We start from the raw sequence: 20,307 nt of genomic DNA, 5'->3' as shown, positions 1-20,307 counted from the left end.
AAGATATAACATAAGTTATATTAACGTATAAGTTAATAAGTAATAATAATAGAACATTCTTTGAAACTAAAAAAGGTAAACACCGGTCTAAACTGACTGAAACGGTAATGCAGCCAGACAGTCCCCGCCTCTTCCGCGTTTTCGTCCAATCACTGCAGCTCCCTCGGCCGGAAGTTTTGAACGGATCATACGCGGGAAATTACTTTTCGCTTCAGCTGGACAACAGAGGAGGTAAGACTGTACTTTGAGATAACTTCAAATAAACACAAGGATAAAGTATAAAGGTATGTAACTCAGCTGTTACTGTAACCAACCTTCACACGTATGTAAACGCTTACCCAATTTTGTCATTTGTATGCAATGTTAGTTATCCCAACAAACCCGCTAAATGTATTGCTAACAATAAAAGCTAGTTAGCATTCGTTTTCAGTGACTTAAGTTCTTCTGTAACCCGTAACAAGGGCTCTATATTGCCAAGTATGTAGAGATGTATTATGCAACTTCAGTCCGTTAGAAACTTTTAAAGGTATCACATTTAATACTTGCATGTTTTTTCCTCCTGAGGTCAGTCATTCATATACAAAATGAAGGTGGTTACGTGTGAGATTGCATGGCACAACAAGGAGCCAGTCTACAGTCTGGACTTCCAGCACAGCCCGGATGGTCGCATTTGTCGGCTGGCCACAGCTGGAGTGGACACCACAGTCAGAGTGAGTGCACAGTGATGGACAAATAACATACTAGTCCGACCAAGACTCACCATATTGACCCGGTGATGTAAATCCGTGCCTATGCGCTTGTGTGGCATAAGGCACAGTACAAATGTCACTTTAAATATGTGCATGCATTGGGCAGATGTGCTGACCCAAAGAAGGGAGTTTCAGTTATTGTGTTAGAGGAAACATCATGTACCATTGCTGGTGGTTTCTGACAGAATATAATAATCTTGCATTTTCATATTGACATACCTAACATGAAACAGTGCTTAGTACAGCTTTTTAGATATGCAAACTGTTATTGCTGCAAACCATATCCCACCAAACAAACATCAATGGGTATGCTAAGAAAGCAAATATATCATGTGTAATTAAAAAGTAGGTTTCTAATCAAATTGTAGTATATCTTAAGAAATGTTGTCCCATTTTTTTATGGGAGCTTTATGATTGAAAATGTAATTGTTAATTGGTACATTTTCTGTATTTACTTGCAGCTGCGATGTACATGGTCCTTTACAGACAACACGTTTAACTGTTTTTTGTCCTCATGTTGATGCAGCTGTGGCGGGTGGACATGGGCCCTGACGGGAAGGCAGTGGTGGACTTTCTGTCTAATCTCACCAGACATACCAAGGCTGTGAACGTTGTGCGCTTCAGCCCCAATGGAGAGCTGCTGGCCTCAGGAGGAGATGGTCGGTCTCACATTATACACAGACACTAGGTCTAATTTGTACTATGACGTTTTTTTAGCCCATTTAGAAGGCACTGTCATTCTCAAATCAGAACAAATTATTTCAAATCAGTGGCCTTTTAGTAATTCTAGGGTGATTTTTGTATTTCTTTGTTGCTACAGATGCAGCGATTCTGCTGTGGAAGCTCAATGACTCTAAAGAGCCCGAGCCGATGCCCATGTTCCAGGAGGATGAAGATGCTCTGCTCAACAAAGAGAGCTGGACTGTGGTCAAGACTTTAAGGTACGCAACTCTGGCAGTAACTATATATCGGTTATTAAAATATCCAGATAAATCGACCTTAATGTTAATATTGTGAAGTTGATTTAAACAAAACATGTAGCCCCACTGTGCATTTGTTTTGCTGGGGGAAACTTGTTACATTTTATTTTATCTGTTTTTTTAAAGGGATTGTATTTATTTAATAAAAGGGGCAGCAACCATAGTTAGACTTTTTTGTAGAGAAACTTTTCACCTTGAAATTGTCCGATTGACAGGATACAATTAATTTAACCATGGTATACAAAATCTTGCCCTGCAGATTTATAAGCCACAATGCAGAGATTTTGGTAATAGATCCCATTGTTTTATCTTATTCAATTGGTTCAATTAGTAAGAGTTTTGGGATCTACTTGTTCGATCCATTTGCTATCTGATAGGTGTAGACGTGTATGGATATACAAAGGGATTTCTCATCATTTAATGTGTCTTTAGGGGTCACATAGAGGATGTGTATGACATCTGCTGGACACGGGACGCAAGCTCCATGATCTCCGGGTCTGTTGACAACACGGCTATTATGTGGGACATCAACAAAGGTTTGCTTTGACTCATACATATCTGTGTATTCCTTTCAGTTTCATCTGTTATATTTTGGATTTCAGTAACAAATCCATGATCATATTTATGTGTAAGATCACATATTATTTTGCTTTATTATAAGATAAGATGGTACTTTATTGATCCCAATTTGGGTAATAAACGAGAATAAAAATAAAACAGATGTAGATATTATATATACAAATATATATATATATATATATACATAAATATATGGAATATAAAATATAGAACAGATTATATATGTGCAAAATGTACAACGTGGTTTTATTACAAGAATTATTATATTATATTAATGTGTTGCAACGGTTTTATGTGTTCAGGAACGAAGCTGTCCGTCTTGAATGACCATAAGAGCTACGTGCAGGGGGTGACCTGGGATCCTCTGGGGCAATATGTAGCCACTCTCAGCTGTGACAGGTACAACAACATGGATCCAGACCCCTCATGGTCTCATCATGCGGCTAATCTTCATGAAATGAATGTGTTAATGTACACTTTCACTTTTGATACCTAAGATATGTTTGTCTGTCCTCCTCTTCAGAGTGATGCGTGTGTACAGCACTCACACCAAGAAGAAAGCCTTCTGCATCAGTAAGATGAGCTCTGGGCCTCTCGCAGAGGGAGAGGTCAGTACAAATGTTCCTTTTCATGATGCTCTGTTGAGTCACGAATTGTTTTACATGTGACTAAGGTCTATAATCAGCCATATACTACACTTAACATTGTCTGTCATTTTAAATACTTTGTAATATTGTCAGAGAGCCACTCTATTTCTCACTATTTCTATTTTATTTGTATTTACTTGCACATCTCAAAACATTCTCTTGCACTATTTTATCTGTTTTATGTCCTATATATATGTTGGACTGTTGGAGGAGCCTGTGACTTAAGTTTTTCTTTGCCATATCTACACTGTAGCTACTGTGCATAGGACAATAAGGCCTTGAATCTTGAGAGAGAGAGAAAACTCTGAGGCAAGCAACACACTCAGTGCTGCATTTCTCTCAATGTTCGCAGGTGAAGCAGCACAGAATGTTCCATGACGACAGCATGAGGTCGTTTTTCCGTCGTCTTTCATTCACACCAGATGGGTCTTTCTTGCTCGCCCCAGGTACCTAGATGGCGCGCTCAAACTGTGGTTCTCGTTGGCATTTACCGGGTGAATTTTATTGTTGTAGAATCCAAATTAACATAGCTTACATGTTGTCAACCTTTCTGACCTCAGCTGGGTGCGTGGAGATTGGAGAAAACATCATAAATACCACCTACATCTTTTCCAGGAAGAGTCTCAAGAGGTAACTTTTGTCACATGCAGTGGTATACTTAGTTTTTCAGTCAATTATTGCTGATGTACAAACCTCTGTCTGTTTTAGGCCTATCGCACACTTGCCATGTCCGTCTAAAGCTACACTGGCTGTGCGATGCTGCCCCGTCTACTTTGAACTGAGGACCAAGACGCTAGAAGGCAAGACCGTGTGACAGGATTATGAAGCCCTCACGGCTTTATCCTCTTTACCCTTAATGTTTGACTTGTCTGTGTTGTCTTCCTCCATGTCTCCTCTGCAGATGGTACAGTTCAGACTCTTCCCAACGTCTTCCAGTTGCCGTACCGCATGGTGTTCGCTGTGGCGTCTGAGGACTCCATCTACCTGTATGACACGCAGCAGACCCTTCCCTTCGGCCTGGTGTCAAACATCCACTACCACACACTCAGCGACCTCACGTGGTAAACCAGGGCTCACTTCTATTGGCCATTGGCGTTCTTGCAAAGCTTTACATCTTTTTCAACATTTGTGGGAATGAGTTGTGTGCATGTCTTTGATAAGAATGTATACTTACTAAAACATGTAGGAAGATAACGTCCTCTTTATAAGCTTTAATCGGTCAACTCTTTATACAGCTGGTTAATAGGCACACCACGTCAAGTCACGTAAATGGGTTGGGGGGAATAAGCATAACGCTTCAGCCTTAGATCATTTCAAAATATGTTTCAACCATGTTTTAGCCCTCCACCTACTGACATGTTTTCATATTATCTCCTCTTTAGGTCCCGGGACGGCTCCTTCCTGGCGGTGTCCTCCACAGACGGCTACTGCTCCTTCCTCTCCTTCTCTCCTGGGGAGCTGGGCACTGCGCTGAAGGAGCCCCCCACCCTGGAGGTCTTTACACCAAGCACTGCCACTGAGAAAAAGGGCAAGAAGTCGGCAGCTGCTAGAAACTCGTCTCCCCTGACCCAGCCACAAAGCTCAGCCCAGACCCCCACATCCCAAACCATCATCAGCAAAGTCACCCCTGTCACCCCCGTCACCCCCCCAGAGGAGAAGAAGAGCACCCCGAGTGCCAAGTCCAAACCTCTGCCCCGAAGAATCACCCTGAACACCCTGCAGGGCTGGGGGAAGCCCTCCTCCCCTAAAACTACAGCTCCCCCAGCCCCTCAGACCCCAACGTCTGAGAGCCCCAGCGCACCCTCCACTCCCCAGGCTCGCATCGCCCCTCTCACCCCGACCCAGTCCTCCTCAACACAGCCACGTCTCACCCCTCTCACCCCTACCAATTCGTCCACAACACAGCCCCGCATCGGCCCCCTCACTCCCTCCACCCCTAAGGCCAGTGGTAATAACGCTGGGCAAATGACTCCTAAAGGTACCACCACCCCAAAGGGACCCACCCCAAGGTAATTGCAAAAGGAGGTATTAGGTATGATTTGTCCAGAGTTGGCAAATATAAATTAGTTTATTATTCTACCAATGAAAGTGTGAACATTTTTATTTCCACACTTATGCTTTGATCATCGACAGGTAGGCTTTTAATGGACACAATGGCAGGAATATGTGCGTGTAGTAGGGCTGCAAATCATGATGATTTATCTATACTTTAATTTATAATATTTCAAGGTTTAATTGAAACTTCGGATCCACTCCATATATTTAAGTTGGTTCTTCCCTAGCCCACGCTTAAGCCTTCCACTAAGTTTTATAAAAACCAGTAGTCTTTAATTGAATCCTGCTGACAAAACGACAAACACATCCAAGTGCATAACCACCTTGTCTCGGGTAATAATGATACATCAAAATTCACAATTAACTCATGTTAATCAATACATGTAAAGACATTATTCCTGTGTTAGGAACAAGATATACATACGTTTTACATAATCATTAGTAAATAAGTAAAACAATTTATTTATATCAAATACCAGAGCGACCTTATTGTAAAAGAATAAGAACCAATCAGGTCAATGCATTTCTCTTGCATGGCTTTCTGATCTGAACCCCACAGGGAGACTGTTAAGTGAACCATGTATTACTGATATACAGTGGAGAAAAAACGTTTAAAGATGTTTAACTAAACCTTAAATTGGACGGGAAGCAGGCGTAGTGAACCAATCAGTGAGTTTATGGGGAAAGCTGTTACATTAGGTTAGTATTTAAGCCAAAGAGTAAATGTAAAATAATGTATTTCACAGCAAGAACCTAAACGTTTCCTCTCAGAGTATGTACCTCTGTTAGATGCACTGCATGGTGTGAAGAAGGCAGGTGCTGCTTCGAAACACAAGTGCTTATGGTAATTTATGGAAATACTTGAACTATTCAAATGTGACTAGCATCAGACTTTAAGCATTCTGCATCCCCCTCCCTCCCTCCCTCCCTCCCTCCCTCCCTCCCTCCCTCCCTCCCTCCCTCCCTCCCTCCCTCCCTCCCTCCCTCCCCCTGGTGATCAAAGCTGATTATCTCTTAAGATGCCGTCTACAAATGACTACTAAACGTCAGAAAGTACTGTGTGAAGTGTAAAATGCTATTTTTATATAATATACTTTTACAAATGCAGGATCAATTAGGAAGGCTGTAATGGGCTTGTGATGTTTTCCTCTGTTTACGTGCTCAGTACGGGCTGTGAGAACAAAGCCCTGTCTGGTATGGGGGATCCGTTGGACCCCCCACTGACTATAAAATAATAATCACTCTGACAGACTGCGTGTAGACAAAGGCAGGCCTGCACACGCTTTTGGATTTGTCTTTTATCTGTAACTTTGAGCGTTCGCCTTGGCTAGTTTGACTAGTTGGCGAGGACTGGATACGTAGAACACGGAGACATGAAGCAGAGCAGTGATTGACTTGGTTCACTTCAAAAGTAAAAGTCGTTGTACTTTGTTGTGTTTTCTCACGCTGGAAGCCTCTATAACATTTGTGCTCTTTCCACTTGTTTCAGGAGGGTATCTTTGACTACAGTTGCATCCCGATCTCCAGCTGTTAGTTCACTCTTCCGCACGGCCTCCTCCACTGAGAAGGCCAAACACGGTGAGTGAGGGTGATACTCTGACTACCTTAATGATGCAAGTATGAGGCTGATGTCTCATAAATCCCCCTCCCTCATTGACAGCCTCACAACCTGACCTCTGTTGTGCTTAGGAATGCACCGACCACCTGTACCTCTCCTGGTACCGAGTCAGAAACCTCAGCACAGGATGTTTTTTAGTATTTCTTACTGCATCAAACTCCTTATAATAATTTGTATGTGAGATAGCAGTCTCTCTCTTCAGAGAAATGTAAATCAGTGCATCCCTATTTGTGATCAGTGTATATTTGCAGAAACTGTGTTAAATCCAACACTTAAATGACATTTGCTATATGTATTATTTCTAGAGCTTAAAACGTATCCTCAACAATATAACTGTTGCTATTTGGCTTATTTTTGTAGGTTTGACTTTTCCATTGGGTTTGCTAAACGTGCTGTACTGGCCAGAGTAATTGCTACGATTTGGGAACACAGCAACAGTCCAATAGAGCCAGACAGAAGTAGTGAGACAATCCGACAAGTTGTTAACAAACCAATGACCTGACCACGCAAACCACTTTGCTTAGAAGTCAAACTGAAAGTAAACAGACAACAAATGATTATTCATTGGACAGGAACATTGTGTTTGTGCTTTGGCAAGTACGGCAGACAATGGAATAAAGAATATACCATTTTGTTTCTTTTTGGAATAATTTCAACTAAACTGGGGCTTGTTTAAATTCTGTATGATCACCTGACTTACCATGGTTCTTGCCCGATGCAATAAATAGCCAACAATACAAAAGAAGTACCAACAATGTAGTAAGGGGGAATTCACGTCATGCCCTGTCTCCTGCATTTGAATTATTAGTGTGTTTACTAGTCAGTCTAGTTCAGGTGCAACCCTTCCGTCACTAAACCCTTCTGTTGCATTTCTCCAGAACGCCCTTCTCCTCCCAGCGATCCGGTGTGCCAGCCTCCAGAGCCAAAACGGTCCAAGACCAGTGAGCCGGCAGCGAAGAGCAGTGCCACCCAGACTTAATGTGTGATACAGTGATTTCAGAAAAGATAAGAAACTGCAGAGGGAGACGCTTCAGTGTAAAAACAATGATGTTCCCCGTGGATGAAGCACCACCGTGTGTGGGTTGCTTGTACTTCCTTAAAAAGCTTTATCCTCACATAATGTACTTGGTTATAAAACAAACTGTCTTTTGTATTAATACTTATTTTTATTGTGTATTTTTGTATCATACATTAACAATGTTGTATTGGATTATTTTGACACTTAGATGCTTAAGTGAAAAAAAGAGTTCTGTTTTACTTATTTTAAATAATGTGATTGTTAAACTGCTGAAAACCTGAAGAAGAAGAAGAAGAAAGAACCACTTCAAGGATTAGTGCCTTGTGAAAAACAATGAAAAAGTAAAGTCTTATTTTGCTGAAGACTGCGGGCCAGCAGCTGAAGTGAAGAGCTCAAATTGTTAAGTCTTTTCTCATTCTCTAATAAAGGGCGTTTCATAAATATTGCCTCCAAGTGGTTTTCAGTACAAGTATGTGGGATGATTCGGGCTTTTAACAATGGTTATGAAAACATGTTCACTTGTGAAAAGTATGTCTTTGTGTGCACCAGAATAATGCAGGGTTAATGTTGCTGAGTAGATGTACATCGATGATGTGCATGACTGTTAGTCTAAATGTATTTTGGACTGTAACCAGGATTTTATTTGTATGATCAAAACCTAAACAAAATGAGACTGTTAAACATATTGGGATTTACACAAAATATAAGGATTATCCAGGAAATTACCAATCCCATGCATTCCCTCTTGTAGAACTATAACAACTGAATCCCCTAAATTCAGAGCATGGGATTTATGTGTATTATAGTATTACATTGTTAATTTAGTGCAGTCTTAACTTGGTTTAACTGTTCAATACATTTTAATGCAAAATGCTCTCTGTATATTAAGTGCAAAAGGCTACATCTAATGCTCAGTCATCAGAGTACACATGTCTCATAAGCTTTCAATGCTCATGGATATATTTACAGATAACTGTTATTATAAATGCATCCTGTGTTTGCAAGTATTTTTGGATAGCAGTTATTTCGGTATATATGATTAATTATAACATTCCGAATGATTGGATAACACTTAAAAACAAACACGATGGTCAATACAAGACAGAAACAGGAAAGTCCTGCGATCAATTACAAACAAGGTCTTGATGTTGCCTTGAATGGTTGAAGAATTCACTGTGGTCAGACTCTATATATATATATGGCACATTCAATATATGGCACATTCAATGAATACAATCAAAATAATAATTTCTGAAGATCAACTATCTTCGGATGTAATGTTATCCTCTTCTTATGTATTTGTAACACTTTATACATTTGCTGCTGTTGTTGAGCTTTTATATATTCTTTTGTGAAAAAAATTAAAAAATAACCAGTATGTTTATTACAGTATTGATACAATACACAGTGGGTTCTATGTTCTGTATGATGGGTGTATTCTATTTGTAGCAAGTGAAGCAAATTCTAGTATACTGGCATCGTGTGAGAGCAACCTACCTTGCTGCACTGGGAAGAAAACTAATTTCAATGGCAGCTCTGTCAGCCAATCACATGCCCTCTGGCAGATTCTCTTTAATGCTTCTGCTAATAGCCTTTGTGTGAAGGCGGGGAAAACTCGTCTCGGTTAGTCTGCTGATTAGCAACAAACAGAAGGTTACGAGTTTAGAAAAATAGAGAATTTGACCGACATACTGGCTTTGCGGCACCGAGAGAGCTACTAACTAAGTCGGGTGTCTAACCGGAGCTTGTTGGGTCGCTTTTGAGGAGATTGGATCTTGTGATTTTGAACATTTCTGACTGATCGCGGAGACAACCTCGCTTTTAGGTCGTTGGTTCAAGTGGCGATGCTGAGCTGATAGCTGCGTCATCATGTTGCTTCCGACTCGAGTTGGCGAAAAGAAATCTCAAGTTAACGTCGGAGGTGAGGCTGCCCGCCGCCATCCATCCCCGGAGGGCCACTCCCGACCCCTGAGACAGATGGAGACGGGCTGCTGGTGAGCGTTTCGCGGGGATCGCCTGTTCATGGGGTCGCTGTGAAACTGGTGACTTTACATCCCTTGTCTCGGGGCTGTTGGCGCGATACTCTCCTGGCTGCATTTATTATCTACACTCGGATGGACAGTCTAACCTGTATATTGTTGTAGCGTAGATTTTACCAAATGCTTCCCCAAAAGAAAGTATTGTTGATGTTTTAGGGATGTTAGCCACAACTGTTTGGATAGTGAGAAGTGATGACAGCTAGTGAAATGCCCATCTTCTTCTTCTTCTTTGGAAAAGCAAGCTTTTGTATAAGCCATAATGAGAGACGTTGCGGTTCATTTAAGCTAATAGGCTAGTTTGTATCCGTCCACTAGGGTTTGTCAGACTATTAGCAGGGTGTCAAAGACTGTTTCTTCTGTATTTATTGTTAAAAACGGTGCTCTGTTGTCTGCTGTCACCGTATCCACGTGGACTTTGTTTCAGGTTGGTGGGTAAAGTTAGGCTTTCAGTCCCCCGCTGGGACTGATTACTTCAGAGGGAGCAGCTGTGGTGCTTCTCAGCCAAAGACACAAAGTTACATTTTTACAACAGAATATTAAAACAATTGATAAAATGGCCGGCGACTGCACCCACATGAAGGCTCACTACAAGAAGGTAGAGACGTTTTGTCCGTCCAAACCCTGGTCAGATGAAGACGGAGACAGGGAGATGCAGGCAGCCGGGAACATGAAAGGGCGTGGACTTCCCGCACGGTGGTCGCCCAACTTTGAGACGATAGACGGGCTGTTGTACCGCAAGAAGCTGGAGAAGGGCTTCTTCAACTACCGTGAGGTCTTGGAGGAGGACCGGAGACAGGAGGCCCTCTCCACCTTTCACCGGCGGCGCCTCGGACAGCCCCACCTGTCCCTGGAGGAGACTTACAAATGTGTGGCTGAAAACTACTGGTGGGAAGGTATGAGGAAGTTCACTGTACACAGCCTGGTACTTAGGATATTAAGGTCCAATGCTTACATTGTATACATTAACAGAAACATGCAGTTACTTTACACACATTCGCAATGTATGTAAATATCATATGTTTATATATGTCAGGCAATGTAGTAGGTTTGTCTATTATATTCTAACTTATTCTGTACATTTTATATTGTGTATTCTTTAGATACTGTATTGATGTACACAATTTGTATTGATATGTATATATTTAGTGTTTTTCTATTTATTTCTATTATAAATATATATTTTATATGATTAACTTGTGTAATGTTCGTTAAAATGCTTCTGTGACAAAAAAAAACAATTTGGGATGAATAAAGTAAATGTTATCCCAAATGCATCTTCTCTTATATATCGCCAAAGCTAGCTGTATCTATTGTGCATAGCACTATAAAGCCTTTGCATCTTTAGTCTTCTTGTTAGGATGTGTAGGGACATTTGAAACAGCACTCACTTGTGATTAAATCAATCAAAGATGAAGACATGTACTCACACATGATTGAAGGCTCCTAATCATGCCACTTGCTTTACTTATTTGTGAGACAGTACATCCAACATTGTCAGACTTTTGATCAACATCAGACACCAATGTTGCTGGAGGTTTGATATATTTTATTTTTTTCTTCACAGGGATGTACTTCCAGATCAGAGATTTTGTCCTGGGCTGTCAAGAGTGTCAGAGCCAGCACACCAAGAAACCTAAGGTACATAACTGTCCTGCTGTCATTTTAATTTACACTGATCAAACGTTCAGCTCTCATTTTATCACTGCCTCATTTTCTGCATCTCACACATTTTAATCCACAATTTCTTACACTCATTCTCACCGAAGTCTTGCTCTCACACTCTGCAAGTGCTTCACACACATTGCAGTACAATAATGATGCCTCGCTATCTTCTTCTGTGTTGCCGTCTTTGTCTCTCAGGGGCTGGCTGGCAGAGGATGTGTCACCAAGACGATGGTGTCACACAGCGCTGACATGCTGAGCAAGCTGAGGAATCAGCGGGAGGCCGGGCTTTTCTGTGACATTACACTACGGACCAACGGACAATCCTACTCTGCCCATAGAGCTGTCCTGGCAGCCGTCAGCGATCACTTCCAGGAAATCTTCACAGAAATGGACTCCAGCATGAAATCAGACGTAGATCTCACCGGTAAGATTAGGGGCCAAAGTGACGCAATGAAAAAACATTGCTGCAAGAGCTCTGTTTAAGTTTAGTTGGTCGATTAGAGCTGACTGAGCCTGAACCTTGTACCTAGATGTCCCCAAAATGCTTTTATTCTGAACGAAACAGTTCCACTAGTCTTTTTTTTAAGCTCATCACCTAACCTGGTTAACCCTAACCAGTGTACCTACAAAAAACTATTTGACTTCACCACTTGATTATTTTCGCTGTTAAATGTCAAGTCAATGTCTAGTGCCCATTATTTTTTCACATAGATATTTAACTATCCTTTATGAAAAAGTTTAAATCTTCCAATCTACAAGCTGGTACCAGTAAATGTTGAAAAAAGAAAAGATGAATTAGATGATTTTAAATAGTAGTGGATAGTTATGTATGCTACTGAAAGCTGCATTAAAAAGTCCTTTTCGAAAGGGTCTGCCTTGGCAGTTTTTAAAAACCTATTTGATCTAGACATTTGAAGTTGAACGATCCAGAATTTGAATTGGGACACAGCCCTAGTCTGTCTCCTCATTTACGCATCTTTGATACATGGCCCTAATTAAAGTGCTGGTTATATGGTCTTTACCATCATGTTTACACTTTGCTCCCACTCTGCCTGCTTTACTCACTTTCATCTTGCTCTGACCAGTATGTAATTAAAGGCTCCCATCTCCTTTCAGGCTTCAGTGAGGACAGCCTCCTGTCTCTGCTGGATTTCTCCTACTCCTCCACTCTGTCTGTCTGCCCGGAGGACCTTCCTGAAGTTATCGCCATGGCCCGCCACCTGGGCATGTGGCCTGCTGTGGAAGCCTGCTCGGCCCTCATGAGAGAGCAAGACCAAAAACTCCATCCCGGCAAGGACTTTACCTCAGCCTGTGCCTGTGCCGGCGCCTGTCATGAGCATCACCGCCAGCAGAGGGTAGGCAAAAGGAAAAGGGTTTCGGATTTCGAGGACAGTATGAACAACTGCTTAAGTCTGAGGCTGGATTCATCAAATGGGTCATTAGAAGAAAGTCCAAGGCACAATTTGCGCAGGACACCAAAAGCCCAATGCCATAATGGTCTCCCTCTGAGCCCCTCACACAGGATGAAGCTCATGGACTTCAAATCTCCCTCTTCCAAGAAAGCTGCCACCCCTCGACACGCTACATCCACCCCACAGTCGCAGAATTACTCGCGCATATCACCAACAAACACCCGTCTTCTCCGCTCCACTCCTGGGGCTGCCAAAAAGGTTCAGAGATGGCTACCCCTGCCAGAGAGCCCTCGAAAAAACAAAAAATCTCCCTCTCCCAAACAGCATTCCCGCACCTCGATGTCAAGGGCTTCAAAGGTCACTGTGTGCAGCCCTGTGAGGATCAAGCAGGAAGTAGAGGAGGTTGGAGAGGATGAACAGGATTACGCAAGAGCACAGGAGAAGTACCATCTGATGAATGTTCTCGGGTTACAGAGGACCGCCCTCCTCCCAAGACCAGAAGATCTGATTGGCTGGAGGCAGAAGAAACGATTAAGAAAGCTGAAGGCTAACAACTATTCGCTGACAAAGCGTAGGAAACCACGCCCTGCCTCCCCAGGACTGCCATTTGGGGCTGTGACGCTGTCGCTGCCCCTCTGTAACCCTGTTAACACTCATCTTCTTAGCAGGTCGGCAAAGACCAAGCCTTTGGGTCCAATCATCACCGTGCAGAAGAGGCCAAAGACCGTCCCTCCGAGTGACAGGAGCATGAGAAGTAAAGGTACAATACCAGACATGTTCCGCCCTGCATCAATGCCTCCCTTCATGGGGAGGGAACTCAGGCGGTCGGTGAGGAGGGGTGACACTGCCCAGCAGCATCTGAGAGGCTACGCCATCAAAACTAAAGTGAAAAATACGGTGAGGATTAAGTCAGAACCAACTGAATACTCTCTCTCAGGTTTCCCTCTTTTATCAAACAACCCCCACGACCACACAGCCCACACGTTTCCACCCTCACACAGGACACAGGCCCAACATAAAGTCACTGCAGAGAGAACGCTGCGTTGCAACAGCAGCCGACCTGCAACAAAGGCTAAGCTTAAGCAGGCCTCCACAAGGGAGGTGGGTAAGACAAAGTGTAAGCCTAGAGAGGAGGGGAGGAAGGTCATGGACACTAAACCGAGAGTGAAGGTCAATGAACCCGAGGGGCTCAAGTGTTCAGACCAGCCTCCTCCCGCATCCATCTACAACCACCCTCTGTACAAAGTCATCAAAGAGGAGCCGGCAGACCCCATGCCCGTCGGAGGAGCCTTCCCCGATCCCCCCTCACCGGACCTGGGCAAGCGCCAGAGCAAGCCCCCCATCAAGCTACTGGACTCGGGCTTTTTGTTCAGCTTCTGTCGGCCAGCAGGGGGCCCGATGGCAATACTGAAGAAAGAGGAGGAGAGCGTGGACATCTGCCTGACGCGCTCTGTGTCACAAGTTGGGGAAGGATTTGGAGCGGTGGAATCCCCCCACAGGTCGCTGAGAGCCAGACCCCCCGCCCCGCCTGTGGTAAAGAAGGAGAGGGTGGAGAGGAGCGTGAGCCAAGGCAAGGCTCAGAGACCCCGGCCGAACGCCCGCAGCATCAATCCTCAACTGACTAAATGTGCCGGGTTGAAGTCCACACGGACCAAGTCAAAGGTAGGTCTTTCTGTGACCGTAAACACAGTACAAGGGCAGTACAGGAATGCATTCAGCCGTGTCCCCTTCATCCTGTTGCCACAAAGTAATCTAATGTCTGTTGAACAGTTAGTCACCTTATTGCCTTTTTTAATGATGCGCTTATTTACATCACATCTCTGGCAAAACACAAGTTTTAAAGTGTATCTTTTGTAATATTCCTTTTTGAGAAACGTTACTGATCTGTTTATTTAAATGACGTTACTGATTAGTTAACAAAATCCTAAGAGTGTCAGACGAATACAAATGTATTAAGTGAAGTACAGCCCAAACGTGCGCTTGTGATTGCTTACTCTTATCTAAACCTTTACATTTTCATTCATGTTTATTTCATCTTTTTTAATATAAGACTTTCCCCGTCTTCTTCCTGCATCTCCAGCAGCAGGTGAAACGCCCTCGGAGCAGCAGGAGTTGCGTCAGGATGGACGCTGTGTGTCGGGCCAGGCTAAAGCAGCTTCGAGGGCCACGTAGTCAGGTCCCCAAAGGCCTCAAGGCGCCCCACGCCTGTCCGCAGTGCTCCACCTCCTACAAGAGCTGTGACGCTCTGATCATGCATCGCCTCAGACACATCGAGGGCAAGCACTGGCCATGTCTGGTAAGCACCGACTCGTACCACACGATGCATCAAAGTCATGACCCCGAGCACCAGAACCCTGCAGGTTTCATTCCCGCCCAGAAACCTTGTGATTTAGAGTCAAAGCGAATCATACTGTGAGATTCAAATATGACAGGTGTGTCGGTGTGAGCTGGGTGTTCCCATTGTGCATTGGTTTGAAGTAAAGAGTTTTTTGTTAAAGTACATTAACCTGGATAATGTACCTGTTTACAATAAGGAAACGCTTTTTCTTTAGTAATTTCATTTGATACTTGTCAGACAAAGGTCCTGGAGGTCGGACTTCCTCCTTTGTATAGATGAGGCCAACAACACATTACTTTGGATGTTCTAGTATTCTTTTACTTTTGACAGAATAAGGAGTGATATACTGCTTTAAGTGAGGCGCCCTGTCTTAGGTCGACTATTTTCATTTCCTCGGTCCTCGGTCTCACCGGAAGTTGATTTGTCTGCGCCATCTTGAGTACCGTCCCATGGCTCTTATTTCTAGCGAGGAGCGATAATGGAGGAGCTATAACCGAGGAACCACCAGACCATCCTCCGATGAAATCCTCAGATACTCGCCCCGCCCCCTTACTGTGTATCGCTCACTGATTGGACGAGGCAGTGCATGCACTGATCTGATGCTTCTTGACATGAGAGCAGTTTCCCAGCGGAGTGAAGAAAACACATGAAACTCACGGGACTCACTCCTCAGTTTATACCGTATTTTGTTTCAATTAATGTATCATTTAGTTACAAATATGTGATATATCTGAACAACAAAGTGGTCAAATCATTTTATTCATTTTTTGGAAACATTTTCATGATCGCTTTTTTCGTTTTACATTTTCATTTATTGTCATTTCCATTCAGTCAGTCATTAAGTGCTATTTAAAATGTTAATATGCTACATATCCAAACAAACAAACAAAGTGTGCAATCCAATGAATGTTAATCTAACTGGGTTTTGATAGATAACATCTCTTTTTCTTCTCTGAATTATTTTTATTTATTTTGTGCACTCTAATCAATATTAATCAAACTATTGTTCGTTTATACATTTTAAGAATGGCGTTTATCTTTTTTGAGAATTTGTTCTTATTTTATTTATTTGGGTCTACAACAGATGATACAAATGTTTGTGTCAGTAAATGTGTACTAACGGAGGCGGGGGTGTGTGTGGAAATAACGGGGACAGCTGCTGTCAGACGTTCAGCTGTGCAGCGTCATCACAAACAGACGTCGCTTCACGTGACACTCCGGAGGAAAGGACGTCCCATTGCTCTTAAAACTCATTTCCCTGCTTCTCGTGGTTTCCTTGCGGCCCTCCATGCTTCCCTGGTGGGAGGGACTAGTCGCAGGGAAACGACGCAAGTGAGGGACGCAAGGAATCCATTTAACCGACCTGAGACGGGCCAGGGAGTTCAAGAACCTCTGGGTGTTTCTCAATCTCGAGTACGCTTGCTCGGTAGCACATGTCTGCCGAGCATCTTGCTTCAGAAGCGAGGCGAGAATACTTCCTGGCGTTCGGAAAACAAAGAGTGGAACAGGCTAGCAAGTGTGCAGGTGTGCGTCACATGAGAAGCCCCGCCTTAAATTTTCCGCCACAGATTTGGGGAAATTGGTCTGTGCGCAAAGCATTGTGGGGATTTTAAGACCGCGGAGTCTACAGATGTGCAGCCTCGAAATTTCTCCAAACGAAGTACGCCGGGCTCGGTAGAATTCCAAGTATGCTGGACATTGGAACAGCACTTTGGCTGCACTCTATGACGTAGTATGCTTGACATTGAGATACACCCCCCCGAGTCTTTTTCATGAGTAGTGCTACATTGGAGATGAGTCATAGATGAATGACCTCTCTGGGCATTGACCTAAAGAATAATATATTGAATACAAGCTTAAATGTACGTTGGGTGGCTGAGCTTAGACTTGGAGATACATTCGAAAAGGGAGGGGCTCTACATAACAACATGTAGCTTGTGGTGCACAGGTAAAATAATACAGACCCTTTTTAATATAAATTGTGAGCAGTTCACTAGCGAGCTGAGAGTAATGCCGCTTGCCGTCCCTTTTTGTAAGGGCCCAGTTCATCAGGGTGCCTCCTGGGGGCTTCTCATTGGTGGGCCCAGGGGTCGACCAAGCTGGAGAGATTATTGATGCGTTCCAGTGATCCGACCGCTGATATAAAATGGATGGACAAAGCTTTGCTAACCTATTTTTACAAGCTAACCAGTTGCAGGCTGTATCTTCACATTTGTCGTACACAACTGAAAGTACTTTAAATGTTGTCAAGTACTTTTGTAAAAATGTAACGCTTCTCTGTTTGTCTCTGTCTATTTATAAGCCGGTAACTCTCTGTCCTCCCCTTTCTGTCGTGTAGCTCTGCAGTAAGACGTTCTTTCTGCTGAGGAATGTACGGAGCCACATCCGCACACATGACCCCAAGTTGTACAAATGCCGGAGCTGCATCGCTGCCGGAAACTGAAGCAGCCGAGGCTCAGCGAGACTGAGGTGGGTGAGAGTAAAATCCATTCACACCCGAGTTACACTTTTATGGCTTGGACCATCACTCCTAAAACGTCTTCATCAGATTTGTTTGGAACATTGATTTCTTGTCTTGACATTTGTGTTTATTCTCCAGGACGAAGGCTGTCAGTGACACAGCGAGCGGGCTGGAGCCAGAGGCACATGATCGATCAGCAGCTTGTACATAATGCATTCGTCACACACGAGCCCGGAGTCTGTGGGAAGGCGTGTTTTCTCTGATTCTAATCATTGCCAGCGCCAATGTTATTTAAATAACCAAACGTAGGTTGCTGGTCTTGTTTCTGTAGCTACAGAAGGTTAAACTTGAACATTACACTCAGGGGGCGGGGAATTTGATGCCACGGTATAAAGTGATTTATCGTCACGGTTGTGTATAAAATGTAAAGTAATTGTTATAACTTTTACTGCTACTTATTGTTATTTTTCTATGTATAGAGGATTTCTTGAGTGCACTTATATAATAGATTATGTTGTGAACCTACGTGATGAAATTGAAGACTTTGAGTCTATGGCGGGAATACTTGAAGTAATGCAAGAGGGGGTCTTAGGAGTGAGACTGTCCTTTGGGTGTTTCAGTGGCTCTGTGTCCTGTTGGCGTGGTAACTTCTAAACGGCTTGACCAGTCCCTCTTTTCCTATTGATCATGTCATCTCTACTGGTCCTGAGTCGTGGAGTTTACTCCGGTCGCCATGGGGACACCACTGCATGTGTATTTGCAGGCCATTTGTGGTCCACTGTCTTTTCTAAGGCTGCCAATTTTAAAAAGGGAAAATGTTTCTTGTTTTTAAAATGTGAATTTCTGAATAGTAAGCAACACAGCTGTGTCATTACAGATGTTTTATTGATCTCCTCTCACTTTAATCCAAGAAAAAGACACATGTCGTCTTGTTCTACTTTAAATTCCCCTCCTACTGATTACATGCAACCCGTTCACATATCGTTATCTGTTAAAAGACCGAATAAACTTTTGCCTTTATGTCTTGTTCTTGCTTCAATTACATTTTTTAGTAGATATAACTATTTCAAAAGGTGGGTATCATGTTCTAAGTAACTTGTGTATAGTAGAGCTAATACAATTACATGATTAACTATTTGGACAATTTGTTGAAAGAAAAAACCTAATGTCTTCCTAGCCTCTAATTGCTTCTTTCCATTGTCTTTTTTTGGACCGTATGTTGGACAAAACAACCAATAAGAACACCAGCCTACTCATTTCAAAAAAAGATTATTACCATGGAAAAATATTTGCATTTAACCTACTACATTTTGATTCCAAAAATACTCCCATTACTAAGGGAAGGTGGTTATACGAGACACTGGATGTGGAGGAAGTGATCCAGGAGGAATGAGGAAGAGCTTCTTTGCATCCTTTCCCATTGGCTCATCTGCAGCTAAAATGAAATCCTTTGTGTGCAGGAGAGATCAAATACAGGTAACTCTACCAATTTAAGATTAACCTTTGAGTATCACCCAAAATCTATTTAGTAAATACACCAATATATTAGGACAGGGGATTTACAACAAGGAATAAAAGTATTTGGATACAAGAAAGGAAAATAACAGCTCAAAGCAGATCAAAAACATATTCAAATCTCATAGTTTGAGTAAGTTAATAAATAATGGAAAAATAGATAGCTCACTGTTTGAATACTAGCTGTTAATTATATTGGATGTCAAACTATTTAAATGCATCTGGGGGGAAATTAGCAGCATTATTCACCTTTATCAAAAGTAATCAAATTTCAGTTGAATAGACAGTGACAAGGCACATTTCCATGACTTCCTCTTGTCATTAATATTAGCATGATGACAACACAGAAGGGTGGAGGGAAATGTGCACTGTACATTAAAAAAGATTCAGAAAGCAACAGATTAGAAATAGCCTTACAAATGTATTTCAGATCAATTTAAGCTAAATCTGAACAACTGAATGGTTGAAATGATTTCATGCACTGTCATTATTAAACAGTATCTGAAGCAAGATACTGCTGTAGTACTTTTAATTGTAAATTATCTGCTTTGCTGCCTCAAAACAACCCCGAAGCGTAGCTTTATTAAACCAACAGTACCCAAACCCAACACTAGATGACAGCCTGCACTAATGGTTAACAATGGCCGCTCTGTCACAATTTGACTACAATGCAAGCCCTATGAACCCCTACCTCTGGAAAACACCAGACACTCCCAATATCAGAGTTAGGGAAAAACAGTTTTATAGTGTCCACCTTTCCATGACTTCTAGCTAAGCATAAATTACCTGTATGTTCCTACAATTATTTAGTGACAGTAATAAGTATAAAAACTGAGAAAAAGGTAAATGATTCTGGTACTCTTAACTTTCAAAAGGTCAATGGGATTGACCCTGAATTATTGTCAAAATAAACTCTTTAATTGCAGGAAAGTGATAGTAATAGTATGTTCATATGTCATGACGATTCAGTCCAACAATATTGTGCAGATATGTGCTATAATGAATTAAAAAGGCCAAAGGAAGGCATGTTGAAGTTAAACCCCAAAATACCATTAGCCTGAGTATTTGTTGCAGCTTATTATAGCATAAAACTATCAGTGCCTTCACGCTGCAGCATTATTGGGGGGCCACGGTATACTTTTTCAGACTCATAACCGACAGGGTTTACTTGGGTTACCCTTGTCCCACCAGCGACTGCATATGTGGGCTTATGAGAGTTTAGGGAGCCATG

At 42.5% G+C, this 20,307-nt stretch overlaps 2 protein-coding genes across 7 annotated transcripts; both read left to right on the top strand.

Moving 5' to 3' along the window:
• Nucleotides 1-197: 197 nt before the first annotated feature.
• chaf1b (chromatin assembly factor 1, subunit B) lies at nucleotides 198-8,087 on the top strand. 5 transcript variants are annotated; one of them, XM_034110106.1, is made up of 14 exons: nucleotides 198-231; nucleotides 570-710; nucleotides 1,276-1,408; nucleotides 1,570-1,690; nucleotides 2,162-2,265; nucleotides 2,611-2,707; nucleotides 2,832-2,916; nucleotides 3,308-3,401; nucleotides 3,516-3,585; nucleotides 3,664-3,755; nucleotides 3,857-4,016; nucleotides 4,338-4,964; nucleotides 6,500-6,588; nucleotides 7,507-8,087. In XM_034110106.1, the coding sequence occupies exons 2-14, from the start codon at nucleotides 585-587 to the stop codon at nucleotides 7,605-7,607; spliced, it is 1,899 nt and encodes a 632-aa protein (XP_033965997.1). In that variant the 5' UTR covers nucleotides 198-231; nucleotides 570-584; the 3' UTR covers nucleotides 7,608-8,087. The 5 variants fall into 5 exon arrangements, with proteins under 5 accessions (XP_033965997.1, XP_033965999.1, XP_033965998.1 ...); XM_034110108.1 differs by having other exon boundaries at nucleotides 199-231; nucleotides 565-710; XM_034110107.1 differs by having other exon boundaries at nucleotides 200-284; nucleotides 565-710.
• A 1,147-nt stretch (nucleotides 8,088-9,234) lies between these two features.
• LOC117466627 (uncharacterized) lies at nucleotides 9,235-18,581 on the top strand. 2 transcript variants are annotated; one of them, XM_034109991.2, is made up of 7 exons: nucleotides 9,235-10,578; nucleotides 11,250-11,323; nucleotides 11,546-11,774; nucleotides 12,467-14,424; nucleotides 14,846-15,058; nucleotides 17,439-17,569; nucleotides 17,700-18,581. In XM_034109991.2, the coding sequence occupies exons 1-6, from the start codon at nucleotides 10,239-10,241 to the stop codon at nucleotides 17,541-17,543; spliced, it is 2,919 nt and encodes a 972-aa protein (XP_033965882.1). In that variant the 5' UTR covers nucleotides 9,235-10,238; the 3' UTR covers nucleotides 17,544-17,569; nucleotides 17,700-18,581. The 2 variants fall into 2 exon arrangements, with proteins under 2 accessions (XP_033965882.1, XP_033965881.1); XM_034109990.2 differs by having other exon boundaries at nucleotides 14,843-15,058.
• Nucleotides 18,582-20,307: the final 1,726 nt, after the last annotated feature.

The sequence above is a fragment of the Pseudochaenichthys georgianus genome, chromosome 21 (assembly GCF_902827115.2).
Source record: "Pseudochaenichthys georgianus chromosome 21, fPseGeo1.2, whole genome shotgun sequence".
NCBI lineage: Eukaryota > Metazoa > Chordata > Actinopteri > Perciformes > Channichthyidae > Pseudochaenichthys > Pseudochaenichthys georgianus.
This window is presented reverse-complemented; position numbering and strand designations above follow the sequence as displayed.

Coding starts and splice junctions, on each gene's coding strand:
- chaf1b (XM_034110106.1), top strand. CDS start 585: ATGAAGGTGGTTACGTGTGAGATTGCATGGCACAACAAGGAGCCAGTC. Junction 3,402..3,515: donor GTCTTTCTTGCTCGCCCCAG/GTACCTAGATGG, acceptor TTCTGACCTCAG/CTGGGTGCGTGGAGATTGGA. Junction 3,756..3,856: donor GAGGACCAAGACGCTAGAAG/GCAAGACCGTGT, acceptor TCTCCTCTGCAG/ATGGTACAGTTCAGACTCTT.
- LOC117466627 (XM_034109990.2), top strand. CDS start 10,239: ATGGCCGGCGACTGCACCCACATGAAGGCTCACTACAAGAAGGTAGAG. Junction 14,425..14,842: donor CCACACGGACCAAGTCAAAG/GTAGGTCTTTCT, acceptor CTGCATCTCCAG/CAGCAGGTGAAACGCCCTCG. Junction 15,059..17,438: donor GCAAGCACTGGCCATGTCTG/GTAAGCACCGAC, acceptor TCTGTCGTGTAG/CTCTGCAGTAAGACGTTCTT.